The sequence below is a fragment of the Wyeomyia smithii genome, chromosome 1 (assembly GCF_029784165.1).
Source record: "Wyeomyia smithii strain HCP4-BCI-WySm-NY-G18 chromosome 1, ASM2978416v1, whole genome shotgun sequence".
Lineage (NCBI taxonomy): Eukaryota > Metazoa > Arthropoda > Insecta > Diptera > Culicidae > Wyeomyia > Wyeomyia smithii.
Genome location: NC_073694.1, coordinates 18732348 through 18757185, shown reverse-complemented (window position 1 = coordinate 18757185; position 24838 = coordinate 18732348). Strand labels below are relative to the sequence as shown.

Genomic DNA, 24838 nt, shown 5'->3' with positions numbered 1-24838 from the left:
AGCTGCGAGAATTGAACTCACCATAAACACTGCCAAAACGAAGTACATTTTGGTTGGCAGAGAGCGTGGTAGTTAGTTCTACGGGTGTTGGTGCTGCGGTAGAGATAGATGGGGATACTTTCAAAGTGGTCGACAAATTTGTTCAACTTGATACTCTCGTGACATGAGGTAACGCCTATTATGGATTGCGTAGCTAGCTTAGGTCCCGTAGCCCACAGATCCGTACGAAATTTGAAATCTACAGGACTCCGATCCTCCCGGTGGCGCACTACGGACATAGAATTTGAACTCGAAATGAGGTCGATTGACAAGCGCTTTGGGTCTCTTCGAGCGTAAAATCCTGCAATTAATACTCGGTGGCGAACTAGAAAATCACGAGCTGTACGAAGTATACAAACACGCTGATATTGTAGCACGGATGGCGAATGAGCGGCCGGCAAAGGTAATATTTAGCAGAAAACCGAATATAGGCCGACAGCTCTGAGGCAGACCTCGCACGCTCTGGATGTGTACTGTCAACGAGGATGCAGCCCAAGACCGAGTTCTGTGGAGGTGTGTTCTGGATTCGGCATAGCATCTCAATTGATTGGGTATATCTCAACAATCTATCGTCATGAAAGTAAGTAAAGTACTCTACTGCTGTAGTAGCAGTGTGGTAATAATTGCAGGTAAGTCAAGTAATATAACTAACATATGTATCACGAAACATTTCCGAAATGTTTAAGCATGCGTGGGGACGCTGTCACGGTTGTGGCGATCTTATGAAGATCCTGATGTATGCGAAGTGAACTTCTTTGTTTGTACTGTTTGCCGCATACGTCGCAGCTGTATACATCGCTTAGGCTGTTACCAGTCTGGTTTGGCTTCAAATTTTCCCTGTCGCTGCAAAAGAAGAAAACATAAAAGCGAATAAAGATTTTATTAGTTACTGATGCAACAGTAATACGAGTATGTGATGGCTTTAAGCTGCAAGAGTTTCAGCAGTAAAAATTCTAGTGTCCCTTTTTGTGTGAGCAGAAACAATAATTCGACGCTTTTAGAATACCCCTCTCATAACATTACTGGAATGATAACGCTCACCAAATGCCTCTACACTCACCTTCGAGGGAGATCGACCTTGTGGATCATTCTCATATGATGCTTTACATGATTAGATCCCTTGAAGGATCTGTCGCATATGTCACATTTGAAGGGTCGTTCATCGGTGTGAGTAACCATATGATCTTGGAGTTTAAGATTAGTTGAGAACTTTTTATTGCAAATCTGGCACGTATGTGGGCAATCGGTGAGGTGTATTTTCATGTGAAACCGTAGGTAAGATTTCAAAACGAAGCGTCGTTCGCATATGTCACACTCGAAACTCGGGACTCCTGTATGAGCCCTCATATGGTAATGCAAACGTGTAGTTGAGTAAAATATTTCGCTACAAATATCACATTCTAAACGTCGCCTTCCGGCGAAGTCCTTCGGTTCGCCCGAAGAGCTGCAATACAAACAATAATTATTTTTCACTACATTACAGACATAACCGCCGCTCACCTTGGGGGACGGTGAACTTTGCTGGTGTGACGCTGTAAAGCTTTAAGTCTTTTGTATGATCTACCACAAATTTCGCATTTGAAGGGTCGCTCATCACTGTGACAGACCATATGATTTTCCAGGAGAACGACATCTGAGAATCTTGCATCACAAATAGAGCACTTATGCGGGCAATCTGTGCGGTGGATTTTCATGTGTGACAAAAGATGTGATTTCATCGAAAACCGTTGCTCACATGTGTCGCACTTGAACTTCCGGTGCCTTGTATGAGTACTATCAAATCGCGGCATACTTTTGAAGCTGCTGAAACAAAAAAGAGCATCCAATAGAATGAGGGAAAAAACGTGTTTCTAGCAAAAGGAAGTGAAGTTCTAAGTAGTTCTTACACTACCATAAACAGTTAAAAACTCACCCTGAGAAGGGATAGAGCTCATGGTTCTCCATGTGCTTTTCTAGAGCATCACGTCTCTTATAAAACGCCATACAGTGGTCGCATTTAAATTCTCGCGCATCGCTGTGTTTGGGCAGATGTTGCTTGAGATGAGCACCACTTGCGAATGTTTTATCGCAAAACGGGCATTTATGTGGACAATCTGAGCGGTGTATAACCATGTGAGACGACAAAGTTTGTTTTAGATAAAAACGTCGCTTGCATATGTCACACCCAAAATTCCGAACGCTTGTATGAGCTTTCTCATGGTACTGCAAACGTTGTGTCGTGATAAATGTTGCGTTGCACTTATCACATGCAAAAGGTCGTTCCCCGGTATGAGTTCTTCTATGATCGTCTAAGCTGTGTTTTGAGCTCAGTTCCTTGTTGCAGTATTCGCAAACGTACTTTTTCCGCGGTTGCTTAACGACTTTGTGAACCTTCCGCATATGAGCCTTTAAATCTTGAGATCTTTTGTATGATGTGTTGCAGGTGTCGCATTTAAAGGATCGCTCATTGCCATATGTGCGGTGTATGTTCATGTGGTCCAATAGATATGATTTTTGCAAAAAACGTTGCTTACATATGTCACACTGGAAGTACTGGTCTTCGGTATGTAGAATGCTCTTATGGTACTGCAAACGTCTGGCTGTGTTGAATGTTCCATTGCAGATATCACAGGCAAATAGACGTTGTCTATTATGACTTCTTTTATGGTCCTGGAGGTTCTGTTTCCCACTGCATTCTTTGTTGCAGAATTCACAAACGTACTCTTTCCATTGATTGGGTATGTTTAAACCGTCCGAGTTGCTGCAATAGAAAGAAAAGCGTGTGATAGAGTACAGAGACGAATATTCATAGTGAGATCAACTAAAAATCTTCTTTCATCGTTGGTTCTCAATTATTGAACATGTTTTTACAATTCAAGGCGCAAAATGAAGAAAAATTGATTTTCTAAGAAATGATTTAGCATTTGCTACTTTTCCAGCAACTGCTGTCGCAAGCCATGTTCCTGGGTGTACTCGTGTTTATAACCAATTTAAAAAAGCAAATAAAATTACCTGCAGCGAGGAGCTGACTCACAAACTGCTGTACTCCCAACTTCATCAGTGAGTTCTTTCAGATGTTCTTGTATCACATCAACTGAACCTTCCTTCTGAGTGTTCGTTACAGTTGTGTCATCGGTACACCAATCCCTTTTAACAAGTAGAGTATCCTCTTCCGTGGGCAAAGAATCGAATATTATGAGCTCTTCGATCTTTATTTGATTATTTTCTTCCATTTCGCTCACACAACAAAATTATTCATTGATTTCTAAATAATTATATATTTTCACATGCAGAAGCTAGAATGAACTGATAAAAACCTAACATTCTCGAATACTTTTTCCCCATTTCCCACTTGAACTATAGGTAAACAAAAACATGTCAGAGCATGCACGCTGAAAATTTACTGCTTAACCTGGTGTGAAAACAAATCGAATCATAAATTCAACTGTGAATTAACGAATAAGCGAACCACGTGGTCATGATTTTTAAGGACACTCTATTTTTTGACGTAGAGCTACGTTTTTCTTTAGCCTACCACATAGGGATGTAAATAGGAAAACTATTAACGAAAAAGGGACGAAATATGTCCCTTTTTAAATGCTTATAAATCGGTTTGTTCTCAACCGATTTCCTTCATTTTTGCAGCAATTGTTTGGAAAATTATACACGCATCCACCCAAATGTAGAAAATTATTGATTGATTATGCAAACTATTGTACTATTGATTATTGTCAAGCCTTGTTTAAACGAAAATTACGTCCTCTGATTGGTCGTTATATGATTGCTTCCCAAGCACGGTCGACAGAATCATATACCTTGCAATTGAAAACATGCTATTGGGCTATATAAGAGCCTGTTTCAGCCGAAGCCGCTCATAATAGTTCTGGACAGCGACAAGTTGTCAACAGCAGTCGTCGTTCCTTAGCAGCAGCACTAGCCTTGTAGTTGGTCACCACGTCTCAGGAGCAGCGCGGTTCTTATCAGCGTATGTCGCCAGACTGCCATTATTCCCCCGTGTTAGGGCACCATAAAGATCGTCATCACCAAATCCAATTTTGAACAGCAAAATGCCTTTTTTCAAGGCAACTAAACAAGTCATTGAAAGTTAATAATTTTTGACAACGTAAGCAAGCATTCTGTGCGGATTCTAGCAGTTACATCTGTCGCGGCCGTCTAATTTACAAAAGGTGAAATAGCTTCCACAGTGCATGTTGTCCGTGTATTTTAACTCCCCCACTGTTGGGGCAGCACAAGTGTTGCGACCAGCAACCGATTTTGAACAGCAAAATGCCTTTTTTTCAAGGCAAATAAACAAGTAATTGAAGGGTGAAAATTTCCAAGCATCAACACAAGCAAAAATTCTTCGCGGGATCCTAGCAATCAAATTCTGTTGTAGTTTATTTAGTTAATGCCCCAACTGTTGGGACAGCACAAAGGCTGCGATCAATCGGTTAGATTTTGAATAACAAACTGCCCTGTTAGAACGCATTCACAAAGGCAGTTAATTCGAATATGCAGAGCTAATACATATGAAGTCAATTCAATCAATCAGCATTAACAGAATTTCGTCGTCTCCCAGCTGCCAAGTTGCAACATGATACAACACGCAACAACGAGCGAACGAAATCGCTTAATGTTATAAACCGCAATAAAATACGGGTTAAAACCGTTGCGTGTGTGAGAGCACCATCGGTGTTTACTAGCTGGATACAAAAATCAAACGCGAATTGTGGAATAATTCGTCTAAAGAACATTAGAGAATGTGACAACTGAAAAGAAAGGCGTGGCCTATTACGTAGCACTCTTCGGCTATAGAAGAGTATTTCTGGGAAAACTAGCTACATTCATTAGTCGGAAGGTGAGCTGGATGGACCGTCCACAACGTTCACAGCAGTACAAGCATATACAGCACTCAGAAGTAACAGCGTGTTGCGCCTGTGGCTGCCTTCAAATTAAATAAATCACTTGCGCTGTGGTTGGTCACCATGTCTCAGTAGCAGCGCGGTTCTTCTCAGCGTGCCTCGCCAGACTGCCATTATTACCCCACTGTTGGGGCAGCATGAAGATCGTCATCACCAAACCCAATTTTGAACAGCAAAATGCCTTTTGACGTAGAACTACGTTTTACTTTAGCATACCGCACAGGGATGCAAACTGAAAAACTGGGACGAAATTTGTCCCTTTTCAAATGCTTACAGGGCGGTTGGTTTTCAACCGATTTTCTTCATTCTTGCAGCAATCGATTGGAAAATCATAGACGCATCTGCCCAAATGCAGAAAAATGTTGTTTGAATCTACGAACTTTTGCACTATTGAAAATTGTCAAGCTTTGTTGAAATAAAAATAACGTCCTCTGGTTGGTCGCTTGCTTGCTGTGTGTATGATATGGTATGATGTGTGTATGGTATGATGATTTAGTATGATGTGTGTGTGTATGATATGATATGAGGTGTGTGTGTGTCTCTATGATGATATGATGTGTATGCGTCTGTATGATATGGTATGATGTATGGGTGTCTATGATATGGTATGATTTGTGTGTGTGTGTAACAGCAACATTATCGCACCGTTAGCCTGGGGGCTAATAGCGGTCTCGATCAACTCGATTTTAGTTGAGAGAATTCGTTATCGATATTGTTTTTGGCACATTTTGTATGTGTGGGATAAGTACAACGATACACCGATCCCACAACGATCCAGCTCGAAAAGATCCTCGACTCGATCGGGAATCGAACCCGATATCACAACCGTGTAGGAGAGCTTGCCGACCGACATCGCTAACCACAGAGCCACGGGGACCACACTGCGTGTGCTGTGTATGGTTTTTAACTCGGCACGTTCTGCTAACTGCTGAATCCGGTTCACAAAATTCACAACCTTTCTTTAGTAGACATTATAACTCAATACCCAAGTAAAGATATTGGTTTTATCAAAGTTTTATAGCGCTCAATACAGCCAAAAAAGCGCTATGAAACTTTGATAAAACCAGTTGTGTTACTAGGGTAATGAAACACTCAATGCATTTGTTAACAGTGTACGTAGTTCTACGTCATTTATGCGGTCGTGTCTTGGATACAACCTCCTACTTTTTTTGATTTTGGCGCAAAATGCTGTATTATAGAGCAAAATATTTGTAGTGTATTCCAAAAATACTCGTAGTGAAACTTGAGAGTTTATTGAGTTGCTTTATTCTAATTTGACGGTTATATGTAATTGGAATGAAATAATTTTTCTCTCAACCACAGCTAAGGCTCTAATACACTCTTTGACCAAGCGTCGAATATTTGACACTTTTTGACAGATACAAATTTGGTCAAATAATAATTGTTTGTCACTCTCCAATTTTAACATGGGGCAAACACGGGGAAAATAACAAACATGATGTCAAATAAATTTGACCATTATGTCAGAAGGTCAAATATTTGACCATTGGTTAGAGAGTGTAATACAGGCTTTAGTGATTGCTGCGATTGATTGGAATGGAACATCTCCCCCCTTACGCCATCCCGTACGGCCGGAACCTTGCTGGCAACTGAATATTTCGTTTGGGTCTTACAGGCGTTACAGGCTGTGGTGGATCATCTTCTTCATTGCTGTCATCTGAGAAGTAATGTGACCCATCAGTTTCCATTTCCTCTTCAGGTGCTTAATTTGGTTCCACAGCTTGAACAGCTGGTATGTCTAATCCAAACCATCGACGAATATGGACAATGGATCATGACTTGTAGTTGCATTTGGAACCACCTCCACGGAACGTGATTTCAATTGATCAATGTGCGAACGTATTAGTCGTTGTCGATTTTGCAAAAATACGTTGTAATTAACTCTTCCGATTCGTTCAATGATCGTGACGGCTTCCCAATGCCAAGAGTTGCCTTGATGGACTTGAGCATACACTAAGGCTGTTTACATACTGGCGCGTTCTGCGTTGCGGAGACGATTCGCCTTACCGTGAGTTAATGTACAGCGCTAAGCAGAGCTATACAATAACCCCCGGCAAGGCGAACCGTGTCCGCAACGCAGATCGCGCCCAAGTCGCCGGAAACGAACTGTTTCTTGTTGACTTGATCATTTTGTTGTGCTGCTTTCGCTCGTGCTCTTGAATTGGTTTGATCAGGTGGTAGCAACATCGATGAAACAGTCCGGATTGGTCGTCCGAACATTTTTTCTACTGGGGACTTGTTACCAGGGTCAACTGTTGGTGTTGTTCGGTAGACTTGTAGAAATGTTTGTAATGCTTCCTCTAAAATCTCTCCTACCGATCGAATTTTTCGCAGGGTACGCTTCAAAGTATCCACAAACCTTTCTGCCAATCCGTTTGACTGGGGATGGTATGGTGCAGTGCGAACGTGACGAATACTTTGTTTTTCGCAGAAAACTTGGAACTCGCGGCTTGTGAATTGGGTACCGTTATCCGAGACGATGGTGCCTGGTACACCAAACGTTGCGAACGCTTGCGATAGCATCTTCGTTGTAGCTCTGCTCGTTGTAGATTTATTTGCGTACACTTCTGGCCACTTGGGAACCATTCAAATATTACATAACGCGGAATTTGGCAATTTTCAATACCCACCCACCCCCATGTAACGCAATTCTACATGTTTGCCACATGCAATATAACGCTTCGCTGAGTACCCCCCCACCCCTGAGCGCGTTATGTATTATTTGAATGATCCCTTGGTGTATGGATCAACGACCACCAAAAAGTAAATGCCATCCACAGGTCCAGCATAGTCAACATGAATGCGTGACCACGGCTTGTTAGGAATGGGCCAAGATTCCAGAGTTGTTTTGACAGGTGCTTGTCAGTCTTCGCTGCAGCTTGGATAGCTGCGAAAGAAACTGGTATTTGTTCAATCGCACAGGCAAATCGCTGCTACGACGTAAATTTACTTTGGTACGGTCGATTAGCAATGGCTTGTGGTCAGTGAGTGAATCGTCGACCCAACAAGTACTTGTGGAACTTTGTTACGCCATAGGTCAGCGCGAGTGCTACCTTTTCGGACTTTCCATAAGCTTGTTCTGCCTGGGCGAGCGATCTCGATGCGTGCTGAATTGCCTTCATGTGTCCATTGGCAAATTCGTGGAAGATCACTGCACCGATGCCCGTGCTGGAAGTGCCCGCCACTACGATGATTGGTACTAGTTTGAATTGCTTTGAGCAAAAGCAAAAAAAGCAAAAGACCGTTGATAATCGGTATTCCACTGCCACTTCGTATCCTTCTTTTATTTTTTTTTTATTTTACCCCTGGTGCAAGGCGGTTGAATTTGAAGAGACCCCGGTTCTTCTGGAGTTGGAAATGGATAGTGATTGGCTTCCAGTGCATCGTTGAGGCCAGTGGAATAGTCCGCACAAATGCGAACTTTACCATTCGGCTTGCGTACTGCGACTATCGAAGCAGCCCACTCGGAGAAATCGATCGGTGTGATGATTCCCAGCGACTGAAGACGTGTTAATTATTCATCAATCAGCGAAATAGTGTTGAACGGAACTGGGCGCTTTGAACAAAAAATGGGTTTGGCGTTAGGCTTGAGAAATAGCGTAACCATTGTCTTTGTGCAGTGTCCCAGTGAATTATCGAAGACCGCCGGATGGTTAGCTTAAAGTTGCGATGTATTTTCCCTAGAACACGACCCAGAAACTGTTGCGACTTTCCTGCAAAGTGTATCGAATGGAGCTGACCATAGGCTGAACATATCGATCCAATCAATTCCAAGCACATTGAGATCCGGTGATGACGTCTCGAAACAATGGCCACGCTTGACCATGCCGTTGAGGGTAACTTCGCAATGAAATTCGCCGATGAGGGCGAGGAGTCCACCGGATGCGTTGGATGCTTCAATCGATGATGGTGTCAGCTTCGGGTGTCCCAATTGTTGCCACATTAATTCGGAAATTACTGTGATATCGCTTGGAGAGACCAGTTGTAGCGAAACAGCGACATTGTTGATGGTGATTGTTACATATTTTCGTTTTCTGGAGCTGTTAGCGATATGATCACGAAAATTCCTTTGGTGTCGGTTTTGAAACTAACCTTCCTTTTGAATTGCTTCTTCTCTTTCGGGATTGAGTGGAAGGGTTGTTTGAAGATTTTTTTGCACAGCCGCAGTAGTTTTCTTTATGACCAGTGCGGTTGCATACTTTGCAAAGATGGTCAGAAAATGGACAGTCGCGAACATAGTGCATTTGTCCACACTGCCAGCAGGGAGTACGAGTGATGGACTTACTTTCCGTTTTCGGTGGACGTTGATTACCGGGTTTTTTCTCTGAGATGCTGTGGACCAAATTCTTTGAGCTAGAGGGTTGCTCGATCATTGTGGTGTCCGACTTGAGATTGACGAGCCGCTGGAACTCGTCGATCAGAATTTGAATGGTCACTGGTGATTCTGCTGTCTCACCTTCGGTGCGGGAAAGAAATCTCGCTCTGATGTCCGCGTAGCGTGTTGCCTTCAGACCGCAAACAAACATCAAGCACTTGAATTGCTCGGTTTTCAAATCTTTGAATTCGAATTTTTCACACGCCCTGCCCTTGCCCTTGCCACCTTAGGTGATGATGTCATCCGCCTCCGATTTCACGAGTTGTAGGCATTGATAGCGCTTGTGGAAAACGAAGGTTTGCCTGCCGAAAATTTTGACCAACGTCTTGACGGTTTCGGCGAACATGACTTTCTTCGGTAGTTTCGAAAGGATGTAATTTACGTACCGACTGTGAGAAGACGTGCCCAACTTCCTTGGCCTCGAACCTTGGCTGCATCATCCAGACTATGTGCGTCGCTTTCAAAAAGATCCGTATACCGAGCGAACCACTTTTCAAATGTGGTGCCATTCTCCGGATCAAAGCAGAACTCGCTAATGTTGGTCAACAATGACTCGAACACTTGCTCTGGGTTGATTGTCTGCGGAATGGCCAATCGCTGTAGAAGCTGAGTCATCTGCAAGATTGCTCTTGAAGTTCTTGATTTGTCGCTGTTGCCATTTTACTTCGGGTCCAATTCTTACCTACAGAGAGATCAACAACGTGCAATGGCTTCAGACACAATAGCTCTAGACTCACTCGGAGATGTCCGACAATTCGAGGTTGTCTCAATTTGGCCTTAGGGCCGGTTGTCTCACGTGTGCATTGTCGTAGCGGTGATACCGCATTAAACTGAATGAGTTGGGATCGCGCAACGACTTTCATCCACACACTTCGAAGCAGCAGAAACGGAATCTGCAAGCACCACAGCAGAGCCAGACTTAGGGACTCATGGCGACGCAATTTCAACAAGGAAATCCAAGAAATCTTAACTGCGCCCAGGTCAAGGCTGGAGCGAGCAACCGCCCAGGATGGAAATCTTCAAAGTCGGCCTTATTCAACACTACGGGTGCTAGGGACGCATTGCGTTGGTTTGTGTCTAGCGGGCCGGTAGGGACAGCAATGCTGAGACTCTCCTCTACACCGCCTCAGGGTCGCGTTGGTTGATCGAACACTTGAATTTATTTAAAACAACTATATTTACGTCGGCTCTCCCACTTCTTTATTCATTATCTTCTATCTACTATTTCCGTATTCGGGGCCTCTTCTTCGACGTTTGCAGTTTCCTTTCTTCCCCTTTTACCAATCAACAAACGCTGCCCTTTTCCTACCTGTTGAAAATGTATGTCGCAATGCTCTGTTGAACGGGCTAACTCTAACGGGCGAGATTATTACTTCAGGTTGTATGGCTGGAAGCTGCAAACCTGATCGAGCAGTCTAACTTTCACGATTTCCCCTCTTTAATCGAACGTTTTCCTTTAATCTTGCTATAGGAAATTTAGCTTCAACACATTATTCAAATTATGTTCTTTGTTTGGCGGTTAAATATTTGCGCGATTCACCTGCTACTCATTATTTTCGACCCATTTCCTCTGAGTTGCCGGAGATACTCACCTGATGGCGATTAGCTTTATCTCGTTGATTGTAGACTGCTTGGAGTAGCATTTTCAACTAAACCAAAGTTTACTTCACCATTTCATAGCATTGTAATTCCTACATACTTCTTTGCGTAAATCGTGGCATTTTGGTTCTATCGAAAATTTCATCTGTTGCATGTTTCACTCTAATAATTTGCAACTAACGAAACAGTCTGGAATAACATCGCCTCCTAATGGTTTTTTGCCTTTTCATGTTCACCCGTAATGCACGATGTGTCGCATTTTTTACGGTCTCTCGGTGATATGTTTTTCCTTATGGCGTTTTAAATATTCAGAATGCTTAAATGATGAACCGCAAATATCGCAATGGAAAGCCCGTACATTACTGTGACTAATCATATGCCTTGTGAGCATAGCTTTAGACGGATTTCCTTTTCCACAAATTGTACACTCGTACTGCTTTTTGTGTTCAGTTCTCACAGTGGTGCTCTGATGAAGCTTCAGATGAAACTGCAGTGGTCTCAAAGCTTTGTACTGTTTACCGCATATGTCGCACGTGTATTTCGCGGATCCATTGCGCTGACTGTTATTGGTCTGGTTTGGCTCCAAACCTTCTGTGGTGCTGCAACAGAGAAATAAAACAAATTGGTTTAAAATCAGTGTGATAAAGTGAAAAAAGAGGCGAAGTCAATCACCAAAATAAAATAACAAATACTTCTCATGTTTTGCTCTTATTCCATTAGGCATGCAAATAATCACTGACTGAGCGCTATTTCCGTATAATAAAAACGGTGCATGGTAATCATATTTCATATTGACTCGGTTATATTGTAAAACTTCAAGGACTTAGTTTTCTGAGAGTGTTACCGAAAACATTGAATTAAACATCGAGTATGGAGTAGGACTGAGGTGATCTTGCCACACTTTACACATAAATTTATCCACGAAGGAAGCTTATTCATCCTTCACTTCAGTAAATATGTGGATACTTACCCTGGGGTGGGATCGACCTTGTGGATCTTCATATGACGTTCTAGACTAATAAATCTCTTGTATGAAGCGTCACAGATTTCGCATTTGAAGAATCGTTCGTTGCTGTGATGGCGCAAATGTTGTTCGAGATGACAACTAGAGGAAAATTTTTTATCGCAAATCAAACATTTGTGAGGACAATCTGTGCGATGTATATTCATGTGGATCGTTAAATTTGATTTTTCAGAGAAACGACGCTTGCATATGTCACACTCAAAATTCTGGTCTTCTTTATGAGCGCGCTTATGGTACTGCAAACGTACAGCTGTGTGGAATGTGGTGCTGCAGATATCACAGGCAAAAGGTCGTTCCCCGGTATGTATTCTTCTATGATCTTCCAACCTGTATTTTGTACCCACTTCTTTGTTGCAGATTTCACAAATGTGCTTTTTCGGTGGTTGATCAACTATAATTGTTTTGCGCTTTATCGGCTTACTGCAACAGAATGAAAAAAATATTCTTAAAAAATAAATAAATAATGTTGCTCGTCGTTGCCACTGGTTTTGATACAAAACTTTTGAAATATGTACTGAAAATCGAGGTTGTTAATCGATAATTTATCGTAAACGCCGATAACGATACCGTCTGTTATCGTTATCGACGATGACGCTTACGTCTTCAGACATTATCGTCATTGTCAATGACGATAGCTACTGGACGGTATCGAATCAATAACGTTTGTTTATTACCATCCACTGCAATACCATCTTTTGCTTTATTAGTTATATCATTTAGATACATTTCAAATGCAAATATGACAATGCTACATACCTTACTATTCGAATTTGTGCTTTAAAAAGCGCCTCATAAGCTAGAACAATCAAAACTGAGAAATTTATTTTCCTGATGAGAAGCGAAACATAAACAAATAAGGATAAGTTTCTTCCTGTTGCCTAGTGATGTTTCGTCCAGGGGGAATCTATCTGTCAAATATCGTGAAACCGTGACCAACACATTTGGCAACAAGGCGTCTGTATGTTTTGGTTTTTTTTTTCGTTTGATCGAAGTAAAATGGAACGTTCTCTTTCAACAAAACTCGAGAAATCGCGGAAAACTTTTATCAATAATGCGTTCCGTAGTAAAATTTTGGGACAGCAACAAGTTTTTAACGAAAATTGGTGATGTTTTATCGTCACATTGATAATTTATCAAACGTCATGGACCAACAAACTTCATGGACCAGAGTTGATCTGCGATAACGCACACATATATGAAATTTGACAGCGGTAAATCCCCCCTGGTTTCGTCACCAATCCTCCGAAGAGAAAAAACCAGGGGGGATCTATCTGTCAAACATCGTGTAACCAAAATATTCGGCAACATGGCGTTTGTTTTGGTTTTCGTTCTTTTTGTTAATGAAATTGATCGATGTGAAAAATTATAAAACCGGAACGTTTTTAAATCAAAACTCGTAAAACCGCGAAAAACTTTCATGAATGTGTTATGTAGTGATTTTTCCCCCATTATTGTTCATAATTACAAACGTCATGGACCAACAAACGTCATGGACCAGAGTTGATCTGCGATAACGCACACATATATGAAATTTGACAGCAGTGAATCCCCTCTGGAAAAAACGTTTCCACATCCCGTGCCTGCTTTGATCAAGTCGTACACCATTCGCTACCACAGCAGACAAAACTGGCATAAGGCGTTAGTGAGCTGATAACGTCTGGTGACTATCGTTACGCCGATATCGTTAATGTTTGAAGACGGTATCGTCATCGTCAATAACGATACCATACGTTATCGGTAACGGCGATGACGATTATCGACGATAATCTATCGTATTAACAACCTTGCTGAAAATGCTCTTTTGGGTAAAAAGTGACGGCTTTCTGCATATGGATCACTATATAAACGCCACCTACCTTGGATCATATAATTTGCAGATATGAAGCTTTCTAGCTTTATATCTCTTGTACGATTTGTTACAGATGTCACATTTGTAGGGTCGCTCATTGCTGTGAGTGCGCATATGTTCTGTAAGACGCCAACTATATGGATATCTTTGATCACAAATTAAGCACTTATGAGGGTAATCTGAGCTATGCGTTTTCTTGTGTGACGCAAGACGTGATTTCAGCGGAAACCGTTGCTCACATATGTCACACTTGAAGTTAAGCTCCCTCGCGTGAGTTTTTTTATGGTATCGCAGATTGTGAGCTGATTTGAATGTTTCGCTGCAGGTATCACACGCAAAAGGTCGTTCCCCAGTATGAATTCTTCTATGGGCCACCAAGCTGTAGTTTGTGGTCAATTCCTTGTTGCAGAATTCACAAATGTGCCTTTTCTCCGGATGATTACTAACAACGGTATTATAAATTTCAGAGCCGTTTGAGTTGCTGCAACAGAATGGGAAGCAAGAAAAAATATTCTTACTGACAATCGCTTATCCTGGGTTTTTTTACTATGATATGTTTTGTGGGTGGTCCAAAAAATTAAATCCGAAAAAATAAGCACAAAACTACCTGGATCTGGCAACTACAATTTCATCACAAGCTGTGCTAGTCTCAACTTTATCGGTGATGTCCATCCTGCTGGCGAACGAAGTCTCTTCTTTCGTAGTCAGAACGTCGAAAATTATGAGTTCTTCTAGCTTTATTGAAGTGGCTTCTTCCACCTTCGCTACGCTAAATTGCTCCATTTCTCTCAAATAATTCACAAACCCGGAACAAAACAGCTTTTCGATTTTTACGTGATAACAAAAGCATCGACGAGCAACTTGTTTCATTTGAAATACATGGTCATGTTGACTTTACTCGTCTTCTATAATACGGCTCTATGTTTAATTTATCACTCGTTTTAGGTTCACAATGTAGCAGTAAAAACTTTCACCGAATTCATCAATATTTTTGCGAGTCGAACAGGTAAACGAAAACATGTCATGGTATGCACGCTGAAAGTATACTGTTTACCTTGATGTACAAAATTTCTTTCATTAATAGACCATGTCTATAGACCTTTTTACGTACGAATGTGCTTAGTGCACCCAATACATTCGTACGTAAAAAGGTCTATATCAACTGTGAATTTAAGGGATCATTTGTATATTACATAACGCGCCCAGAGAAAAGGAGTGTTATATTGGCCCTGACACAAGTAAGAGATTTTTAAGGCTGTTCGCACTACAGATGGTGTTATGAACAGATACGCAAAGAGTGAGGTCGATAACTCCAAGTGAACCATCAAATCGAGGCTCCCAGTGTGCAAAGTAAACAAACTCAGGAGTGTTACTTTTCGTACAGAATGTGTATTGTAATCAGTATAATTGTTGTGAACCACGTGCAATTATGGTTTGAACGAAAAATGTGTTTGTTATGCATGTATTATGACTGATGCATTGAAAATTGGAAAAAATGTATAAACAAGCTTTGAAACTCAGTTATATATCCTTACAAAGTTTCGGAATTTCATTACACTTTCTAGTGCGTATGAAAAGTCATGCGAAATTAAATGTGGTTGCCAGAATTGTTTGGAATAGAATATTAGCAAAGGGTTGCCATATTTACTGCTTTTCTCTTTGCGTATCTCTTTATAACACAGTCTCTAGTTCGCACCTACTCAAAATCTCATAGGCAATTGTCAATTTATGTGTGAAAACAAAAGCAAAGATATTTCCCTCCTTCACTTTCGCAAGTAAAAACCAAACCAATATCAACAGAGTCGTCAGGGCTATAGTCACTTGGTTTCCGAATCCACTCCGCCAGACTAGTAAAACATACAGTGACTATAGTCAGGGCCAATAGAGTCAATGAGGTATACAAAGGTGATGAAGAAGAAGACATTTGTCTGTATTAGCAACGAAAAAAAAGTAAACAGAAGCACGTGTAGGGGTTGTGACGTAAATCTTCAAAATAAGAAAATTGTGTTCCGCATTGTTTAACAACTCAGGTAGGCATTTTCAGCAGTAAACTGTCATAATTTGTGAAAATTTCTTGAAAAAAATGGTCCAAACATTGATTTTTGGGCTTTGTTTTTTGACTTCTACGTTATCACTGTTAACAAAAAAGTTCAAACTGTTAACAAAAAAATTCAAACCATCTCCGTACAAGAGTCTATGTATATATAGAGTCGCGCAAAGAGAAAATCTATCGTTTCGGCAACACACGTAATATATTGTGCATTTAAATAAAAATTATCCAAACGTCGCTGATTACCTGGCAGTCAGGCTCACTTCCGATGTTTATTTTGGGTATTCTCGCAACACTGCAACCATCTCAGCCGGCACTGCGCTGTCAGTCCGGTTTACAAAAACAAATAAATTGAAGTCATTCTCGCAGTCCACACGCTCACTCTGGATAACCCAAAACTGAGTCAAAACCTAATCAGTTTCGCTAAAACCGTATATGTACTCAAAATTGAGTAGAAGTTGTTTTACTCATTTTTGAGTACCACCGAATGTTATAAAAATTGAGTAAATATTATGAATTACCTACCGATAACAACTAATTTCAAACATTTCTATTTCTTCCTTTTTTTCAGACAGTTTGCTTGGTTTGCTGTTTGCTTTTAATGGCGAAAAAAAATTAACAAAAACAACACGTAAGCACCAGTTAAGCAATTTAGAGGAAATTTGCCGCGATGATCAAATTAATTCTACTCATTTTTTGACGTCTTCGAACAACTGAAAAAAAGGATTAAAATTCAACTCAGCCGCTGAGTAGCCCAGAGTGAGGGTGAGAGTAACGCCTTCAACTAAATCAAAGTTTACTTGATCATTTTATAGCAGTTTAATACTTTTTCGCGTAAATCTCAGCATTTTTGGCCTATCGAAAATTCAACCTGTTAGGTACATGTTTCACTCTAAGAATTTGCAACTAACGAATCAGTCTGGAATAGTATCGCCTCTTGTGTTTTTCTCTCAAAGATGTGCTTTTCCTTATGGCGTCTTAAATAATCAGCTGATTTAAACGATGAACCGCAAATATCACAATTAAAAGGCCGTACGTTACTGTGACGTTGCATATGCCTTATGAGCATTGCCTTAGACGGATTTCCTTTTCCACAAATTGTACACTCATACTGCTTTTTGTGTTGGTTTTTATCATCAGATCCCACAGTGGTGGTCTGATGAAGCTTCAGATGAAAGTGCAACGGTCTCAAACCTTTGTACTGTTTTCCGCATATGTCGCACGTGTATTTTGCGGATCCATTGCTCCGGTTGCTATCGACCTGGTTTGGCTCCAAACCTTCTGTGGTGCTGCAACAGAAAAATAAAACAAATTGGTTTAAAATCAGTGTGATAAAGTAAAAAAAGAGGCAAAGTTCTATTCTATTTCAATCACCAAAATAAAATAATAAATACTCCTCATGTTATGCTTTTATTCCATCAGGCATCCAAAAAATCACTGACAGTGCTATTTCGGTAAAAAATAACGGTGCATGGTAATCATGTTTCATATTGACTCAGATATATATTGTGAAACTTCAAGGACTTAGTTTTCTGACATTGTTACCGAAAACATTGAATTACATCGAGTATGGACTGGGGTAATCTTGCCACACTTTACACATAAATCTATCTACGAAGGAAGCTTACTCATCCTTCACTTCAGTAAATATGTGGATACTTACCTTGGGGTGGGATCGACCTTGTGGATCTTCATATGACGTTCTAGACTAGTAGATCTCTTGTATGAAGCGTCACAGATTTCGCATTTGAAAACTCGTTCGCTGCTGTGAGCACGCATATGTTGTTCGAGATGACAACTAGAGGGAAATTTTTTATCGCAAATCAAACATTTGTGAAAACAATCTGTGCGATGTATATTCATGTGGATCGTTAAATTTCCTTTTACGGAGAAACGCCGCTTGCATATGTCGCACTCGAAATTCTGGTCTTCTGTGTGAGCACTCTTATGGTACTGCAAACGTATTGCTGTGTGAAATGTTCTGCTGCAGATATCACAGGCAAAAGGTCGTTCCCCGGTATGTATTCTTCTATGATCTTCCAACCTGTATTTTGTGCCCAGTTCTTTGTTGCATATTTCACAAATGTGCTTTTTCGGTGGTTGATCAACAATACCAGTTTTGCGTTTTTTCGGCTTACTGCAACTGAAAGAAAGGCAAGAAGAAATATTCTTAGAAAAATAACAAATTTTGCTCGTCGTTGGTTTTTAAACACTGAAAATGCATTTGTGGGTAAAAAGTAAAAAGTGATAGCTTTCTGCATCATTGTTCATCACTACATAAACGCCACCTACCTTGGATCATATAATTTGCAGATATGAAGCTTCTTAGCTTTATACCTCTTGTACGATTTGTTACAGATGTCACATTTGTAGGGTCGCTCATTGCTGTGAGTGCGCATATGTTCTGTAAGACGCCAACTATATGGATATCTTTGATCACAAATTAAGCACTTATGAGGGTAATCTGAGCTATGCGTTTTCTTGTGTGACGCAAGACGTGATTTTAGCGGAAACCGTTGCTCACATATGTCACACTTGAAGTTACGCCCGCTTGCATGATTTTTTTCATGGTATCGCAGATTTTGAACTGTTTTGAATGTTTCGCTGCAGATATCACACACATAAGGTCGTTCCCCAGTATGAATTCTTCTATGGGCCACCAAGTTATAGTTTGTGCTTAATTCCTTGTTGCAGAATTCACAAATGTGCCTTTTCTCCGGATGATCACTAACACCGGAATTATGCATTTCAGAACCGTTTGAGTTGCTGCAACAGAATGGAAAAAAAGAAAAAAATAGTCTTAGCGATAATAGTTCATCCTGGGTTCTTAACCATAGCATGATTTGTGTGTAGTCGGTGTGGTCCAAGGAATTAAATCCGAAAAAATGAGCACAAAGTTACCTGGAGCTGGCAACTGCAATTTCATCACAAGCTGTGCTAGTCTCAACTTTATCGGTGATGTCCATCCTGCTAGCGAACGGAGTCTCTTCTTTCGTAGTCACAACGTCGGATATTATGAGTTCTTCTACCTTTATTACAGGGGCTTCTGCCACCTTCGTTACGCTAAATTGCTCCATTTTTTTTTTTCATATAATTCACAAACCCGGCACAAAACAACTTCTCGATTTTTTCGTGATTACAAAAGCTTCGACGAGCACCTCGTCTCATTTGAAATATATGGTCAAGTTGACTGTATTTGTCTTCTATAATAGGGCTCTATAGTCAATTTTTCCTATGGTTTGGGTTCATAATGTAGCAGTACAAACTTTCACAGAAATATTTTTGCAAGTCGATCTGTAATCAAAAACATGACTTTGAATGCACGCTAAAAGTATACTGTTTACCTTGGTGTACAAAATTTCTTCCCTTAAAATCAACTGTGAATTTGCGAAAACATTCGTATACCTATGTAATTTTTTTGTTTAATTTTTTATAATTAAATAACACAGATTCAGTGGTGGGCACCATTCCGCTAATTCGCTAATTAGCGACGCTAAAATTCAGTTAGCGACTTAGCGATTTCGCTAATTTTTGAGCTGGTTAGCGAAACTGTTAGCGCCGCTAAAATTTTGGCCTTCGAAACGCTAATCGCTAATTCGCTAAATTTTGTAGAGAAGCTAGAATAGAAATATTTAGAAAAACTGTGAATTGCTGATGGCGTACGTAAATTGCTTCGAAATGGTCGTAAATTACTGCGAAAGTTACTTTTGTCAGTTTTTTTTACCCTAGAATGGAGTTCCAGTTATCGTACGGTCTAAATTGAATTTCCGCCACACCAAGAACTTTGGTAAACTGCAATGCGCTTGAAATTATGACAACTTTGGTTCTACTTTTTCGATTCAGATAATAATTGAATTTTTATGAAAACATTCCTAAGAGTATCTATGTTCAATGCAAGCTAAATAACTTTTGTCGCTAAATTTTCGGTTAGCGGTGCCCACCACTGCACAGATTGACCTATAGGATTAAATAGAAAAACTTTGAGATTGACGAAACTCTCTCATAAGCATGCATTCCTCTTAAGCCTGTAGTACACTCTGTGTGTAATGGTCAAATATTTGACCTTCTGACATAATGGTCAAATTTATTTGACATCATGGTTGTTGTTTGCCCGTATTTGCCCCATTTTAAAATTGGAGAGTGACAAACAATTATCTTTGACCAAATTTTTATATGTCAAAAAGAGCCAAATATTTGACGCTTGGTCAAGGAGTGTAATACAGGCTTTATGTTAAAATTGAAGAGTGACAAACAATTATCTTCGACCAAATTTTGATCTGTCAGAAAGTGCCAAATATTTGACGCTTGGTCAAAGAGTTTAATACAGGCTTTACACTAAAATCTTGATTTATTTTTCCTTCTCTCATATGTTGTATCGGTTTCCACAATCCTATAAATACAACAACGATGAGATACATCCGAGTAACAATCCGTGGGCTAATCGGCAAAATAAAGAGTGCTAAAAGGTGACATAGCGGAAGATACACAAAATAGACAAACAAAGACCTCAGCAAGTAACACTCAGCAAATACCAAATCTACATCTTTCTCTTGGTACAGCATGGAAAGTGATTAATCACTGGAGACATGGCCCTACGGCCCCCTTCTGCACACGAAAACGAAACTTGCATAAATAACAAATCCTCCAATGTTAGTTTGTAACTAGCGTTTCGAAAAAGACAGCAATGCTAAGACTTCCCTCTACACCGTCTAAAGGTCGGCCAACGCTCTAGGGTACAGGTCAATTAAACACTTGAAATTCATCTCGAACAATTATCTTTATTCACGTCGGCACTCCCACTTCCGTATTTCCGATCTCCTACCCCTTCTCTTCACTATTCCCGTACTCGAGGCCGCTTCTTTGACGAACACAGTCTTTTTCCTTCCGCTTCCACTACTCAGCAAACGTTGCCACTTTCCTTTCCGTTGCCAATGTATGTCGCGATGCTCTGTTGAACGGGCTAACTCTAACCGCTGAGATTATTGCTTTAGGTTGTAGCGCTGGAAGCATACGAACCTGATCGATCAGTCTAACTTTCACAATTTCTTCTCTTTTTATCAAATGTTTACAATTTTTGTTTAGCTTTCGAATTACTTTGTCTCTTCAGTCTATAGTCACTATAAGAACTGTGTCGCTTTAAGGCAATAAATTATTACACAATCATTCGCTTTGAATTTTTCAAGTTAGTTGAATTCTGTTCTTCGGCTGGTAAGAAGCATTCTGGTTCTATCGAAATTTTCCCCTGTTACAAGTTTCATCCTAATAATTTGAAAGTAACGAATCGGCCTGGAGTAACATCCCCTGTTAGTTTTCGTTCGCAATTAATATTTGCTTAATGTGCTTTTCCGTTCTTCTGTGATCCCGTAACGCACGATATGTTTTGTATGATAACAAGCAAATATCGCATTTGTATGGTCGTTCTTCAGTGTGACAAGCCTGATGTGACCAAAGATTTTGTCTGCATGCAAACCGTTTATCGCAAAGCGAGCATTCGTACGAACGCTCCGAGTGGTCTTGCTCCTGCTTGTGAACATTCAAAACATGATTGCTCACTTTATATTCTGACTCAAATGATAGGCTGCAATCAGTGCATTTGAAAGGCCGTTCATTAGTGTGGCAAAGCATGTGCTGTCTTAGCTCACTAGGATATAAAAAACCTTTCCCGCAAATTTCGCATTTACACGGTCTCTCGGAGCTGTGCCTTTCCTTATGGCGTTTTAAATCACCGGCTGACTTTGATGTTGAACCGCAAATATCGCAATTAAAAGGCCGATCTGAAGTGTGACAGTGCATGTGCCTTACGTGCAGTGCTCTATTCGGATTTCTTTTTCCACAAATTTCACACTCGTACAGCTTTTTGTGTTGGGTTTTACTATCAGGTCTCACAGTGGTGCTCTGATGACGTTTCAGATGTGAGTTAAACGGTCTCAACCGGTTGTACTGTTTACCGCATATGTCGCAGTTGTATTTCGCAGATCCATTGTTCTGGCTGTTACCGGTCTGGTTTGGCTCTAAACCTTCTGTGCTGCTGCAATAGAAAAATTGAACAAATTGGTTATATCTTAGTTTTGCTTACATTCCATTACGCTAGCAATTAATCACTGACTGAATGCCGAAAAATTTAAAAATCATGAACTCAACATCGAAAACGGAGTTACTGTACTGTAGGACTGAGGTAGCCTTGCCTTATTTTACTTATAAAGCTATCTACGAAGGAAGCTTATTCGTCCTTCACTCGAGTAAACATGTTAATACTTACCCTGGAGAGGGGTCGACATTGTGGCTCTTCATATGACGTACTAGACCATTAGGTCTCTTGTATGAAGCGTCACAAATTTCGCATTTGAAGGATCGTTCATTGGTGTGAGTGCGCATATGTTGTTCGAGATGGTAACTAGTTGCGAATAATTTATCACAAACCAGACATTTATGTGGGCAATCTGGGCGGTGTACCTTCATGTGGACCGCTAAATTTGATTTCACGGAGAAACATCGCTTGCATATGTCACACTCGAATTTCCGGTCGTCTGCATGAGCACTCTTATGGTACTGCAAGCGCATTGCTGTGTGGAATGTTCTGCTGCAGATATCACACGCAAAAGGTCGTTCCCCGGTATGCTTTCTTCTATGATCTTCCAACCGGTATTTTGTGCCCAGTTCCTTGTTGCAGAATTCGCAAACGTGCTTTTTTGGTAGTTGATCAACATCAGTTTTGCGCTTTTTCGGCTTGCTGCAACAGAAAGAAAGGCAAGAAAAAATATTCTTAGAAGAAATAATTGAAGGACTCTTTTGTCCATTATAGATTGAAAAAAAAATCTCCTTTTGGATTCAAAATAAAAAGATGGTTTTCTGCATATGAATGCCACTTACCTTGGGAGGGGATCGTTTAATCTGCAGATATGACGCTTTAAGGATCTAGACCTTTTGTATGATTTGTCACAGATATCGCATTTGAAGGGTCGCTCTTTACTGTGACGAACCATATGGTCTGCGAGATTATCGGAATATTGAAATCTTTCATCGCAAATTAAGCACTTATGAGGGCAATCTGAGCGGTGTGTCTTCATGTGCCACGCAAGACGTGATTTAAGTTGGAATCGTTGCTCACATATGTCACACTCGAACTTTAGGTCCCTCTTATGAGTACTCTTATGGAACCGCAAACTTCGTACTGAGCTGAATGTCTCGCTGCAGATATCACATGCAAAAGGTCGTTCTCCGGTGTGAATTCTTCTATGATCCGCCAAGCTATACTTTGTGCTTAATTCCTTGCTGCAGAATTCACAAACGTATTTTTTCGGTGGATGATCACCAACACCATTTTCCGATCCGTTTAAGTTGCTGCAAAAAGTAAGAAAAAAATATTCTAATTATAATAGCTTATCGTTGGTTCCTAATCACAATATGATTTCTGTGTAATCCAACGGTTTAAATCTCAATAATTCAAAATTTGTGTATGAACTATTCCGATTAACCAAAAAAAAAACTAGGGAGTACCGAATTACCTGGAGGTAGCAACTGCAATTTTATCACAAGCTGCCCCTGTCTCAGCTTTATCGGTGATGTCAATCTCTGGTACTTGTTTCACATCAGTAGCTCCTTTGCTCAGGGCGTTCGTAACAGTTTGTTCATCGGACCACTGATCATTGCTTGCGAGCGGAGTTTCCTCCCTCGTAGCCACAACGTCGGATATTATAAGTTCTTCTACCTTTATTGAAGTGGCTTTTTCCACCTTTGTTACACTAAATTGCTCCATTTCTCACACACAAATTCACAAGCCCGGAACAAAATTATTTTTGGATTTTTACGTGTTTATGGGCAGTACTTACTACAGAAGCTTTGACGAGCAACTCGTCTCATTTGAAATATATGATCGAGTAGACTTTGTTATAGGGCTCTGGTAATTTTAACTTGTTTTAGGTTCACAACGGTAGCAGTAAAAACTCTCACAGAATACAGAAATATTTTTGCGAGTTGAACTATTATGGTAAGCAAAAAACATGTCATGCACGCTCAGCCGTTTTTACTCTAAATTGAGTAAATTTTGAGTCAATTGGGTCCTAAAGCTATACCAGTTTTTATGTATCATATAAACCAACCCGGTGGCATCGGCCTTGTTTCCTGAAGCTGCCGTGAAAGACAGTGGCGCTAGTTTCATCTATGTTTTTGAAGGTTTGTTTACACAGAAGTGTAAGCATGACGAACGAAGCATAATATATGTTGTACAGAGTTATGCCACATACATAAGACATACGTAACACTCAGGAAGAAATCTCCCAAAAAAGTTGGTACAAAATGAACTACTCGAAAGTACCAACCTCTGTAAAAAAAACTATGTTTGAGTTGTCTTTGAAGGCAGTGTACCTGCGCAGCCCTGCATTTGTCTCGTTCCTACTCGAAAAATGCTGCATGGATTTTGTAAATAACTTTTTGACAGTTCCTTATGGGATTTTCTTTGGGGCTCGCTCGATAAGTCCGAGAAAAAGAAAATTCATTTGGTTCATTATTTATCGAGCAGCTTGACAGGGCGAGGTACGGAGTACTACGGGGCAACGTGTACCAGAAAAAAACTCCAGTGTTACGTATGTCTTATGTATGTGTTGGTACTTTCGAGTGGTTCATTTTGTACCAACTTTTTTGGAAGATTTCTTGCTGAGTGTTACGTATGTCTTATGTATGTGGTTCTACTGTATTCCACTATTTTTGCTTTTTCTTTTTGTGAATAACACTGATAATTTAAAATAAAACTACAGCAAACCGAAATCGCGTACTGGTTGTTGACCGTGCTGCCAGCCTCTCTCTTCACACATAAATTGACAATTGCATATGAAAACTCGCGTAGCTGCGAACAGCCTTGAAAGTCTCTTTTACTTGTATCAGGGCCAATTTTGTTAAAAGTGGACCTACCACATAGGGACCATACTTAAATGACGTAGCATTTATGGGGGGAGGAGGGATATCATCGTTTTGTGACGAGCTG

At 40.5% G+C, this 24838-nt stretch overlaps 3 protein-coding genes and 1 long non-coding RNA gene across 6 annotated transcripts; 1 reads left to right on the top strand and 3 right to left on the bottom strand.

Moving 5' to 3' along the window:
* Positions 1 to 629: 629 nt before the first annotated feature.
* On the bottom strand, positions 630 to 3398 carry LOC129722772 (zinc finger protein 62 homolog). Of its 3 annotated transcripts, XM_055676524.1 has the most exons (6): positions 3183 to 3398; positions 3031 to 3146; positions 1952 to 2779; positions 1540 to 1842; positions 1100 to 1483; positions 630 to 882 (listed from the first exon to the last, which is right to left on the bottom strand). In XM_055676524.1, the coding sequence occupies exons 1-6, from the start codon at positions 3249 to 3251 to the stop codon at positions 699 to 701; spliced, it is 1884 nt and encodes a 627-aa protein (XP_055532499.1). In that variant the 5' UTR covers positions 3252 to 3398; the 3' UTR covers positions 630 to 698. The 3 variants fall into 3 exon arrangements, with proteins under 3 accessions (XP_055532499.1, XP_055532480.1, XP_055532490.1); XM_055676505.1 differs by having other exon boundaries at positions 3031 to 3398; XM_055676515.1 differs by having other exon boundaries at positions 1540 to 1839; positions 3031 to 3397.
* A 4524-nt stretch (positions 3399 to 7922) lies between these two features.
* On the top strand, positions 7923 to 12908 carry LOC129722888 (uncharacterized). Its single transcript, XR_008727672.1, has 3 exons — positions 7923 to 8157; positions 12132 to 12259; positions 12317 to 12908. It is a non-coding gene; the product is annotated as an uncharacterized LOC129722888 (long non-coding RNA).
* LOC129722834 (zinc finger protein 62-like) lies at positions 10365 to 14854 on the bottom strand. Its single transcript, XM_055676622.1, has 4 exons — positions 14416 to 14854; positions 13816 to 14289; positions 11906 to 12379; positions 10365 to 11534 (listed from the first exon to the last, which is right to left on the bottom strand). Exons 1-4 carry the CDS (start codon positions 14676 to 14678, stop codon positions 11198 to 11200), a joined length of 1548 nt encoding a protein of 515 aa, XP_055532597.1. The 5' UTR covers positions 14679 to 14854; the 3' UTR covers positions 10365 to 11197.
* Positions 14855 to 16662: 1808 nt separating this feature from the next.
* Positions 16663 to 23874, bottom strand: LOC129716616 (zinc finger protein 62-like). The gene is made up of 8 exons (XM_055666451.1): positions 23364 to 23874; positions 22729 to 23199; positions 22118 to 22588; positions 21166 to 21886; positions 18760 to 18929; positions 18151 to 18624; positions 17522 to 18001; positions 16663 to 17147 (listed from the first exon to the last, which is right to left on the bottom strand). Exons 1-8 carry the CDS (start codon positions 23612 to 23614, stop codon positions 16751 to 16753), a joined length of 3435 nt encoding a protein of 1144 aa, XP_055522426.1. The 5' UTR covers positions 23615 to 23874; the 3' UTR covers positions 16663 to 16750.
* Between the last annotated feature and the right edge of the window lie 964 nt (positions 23875 to 24838).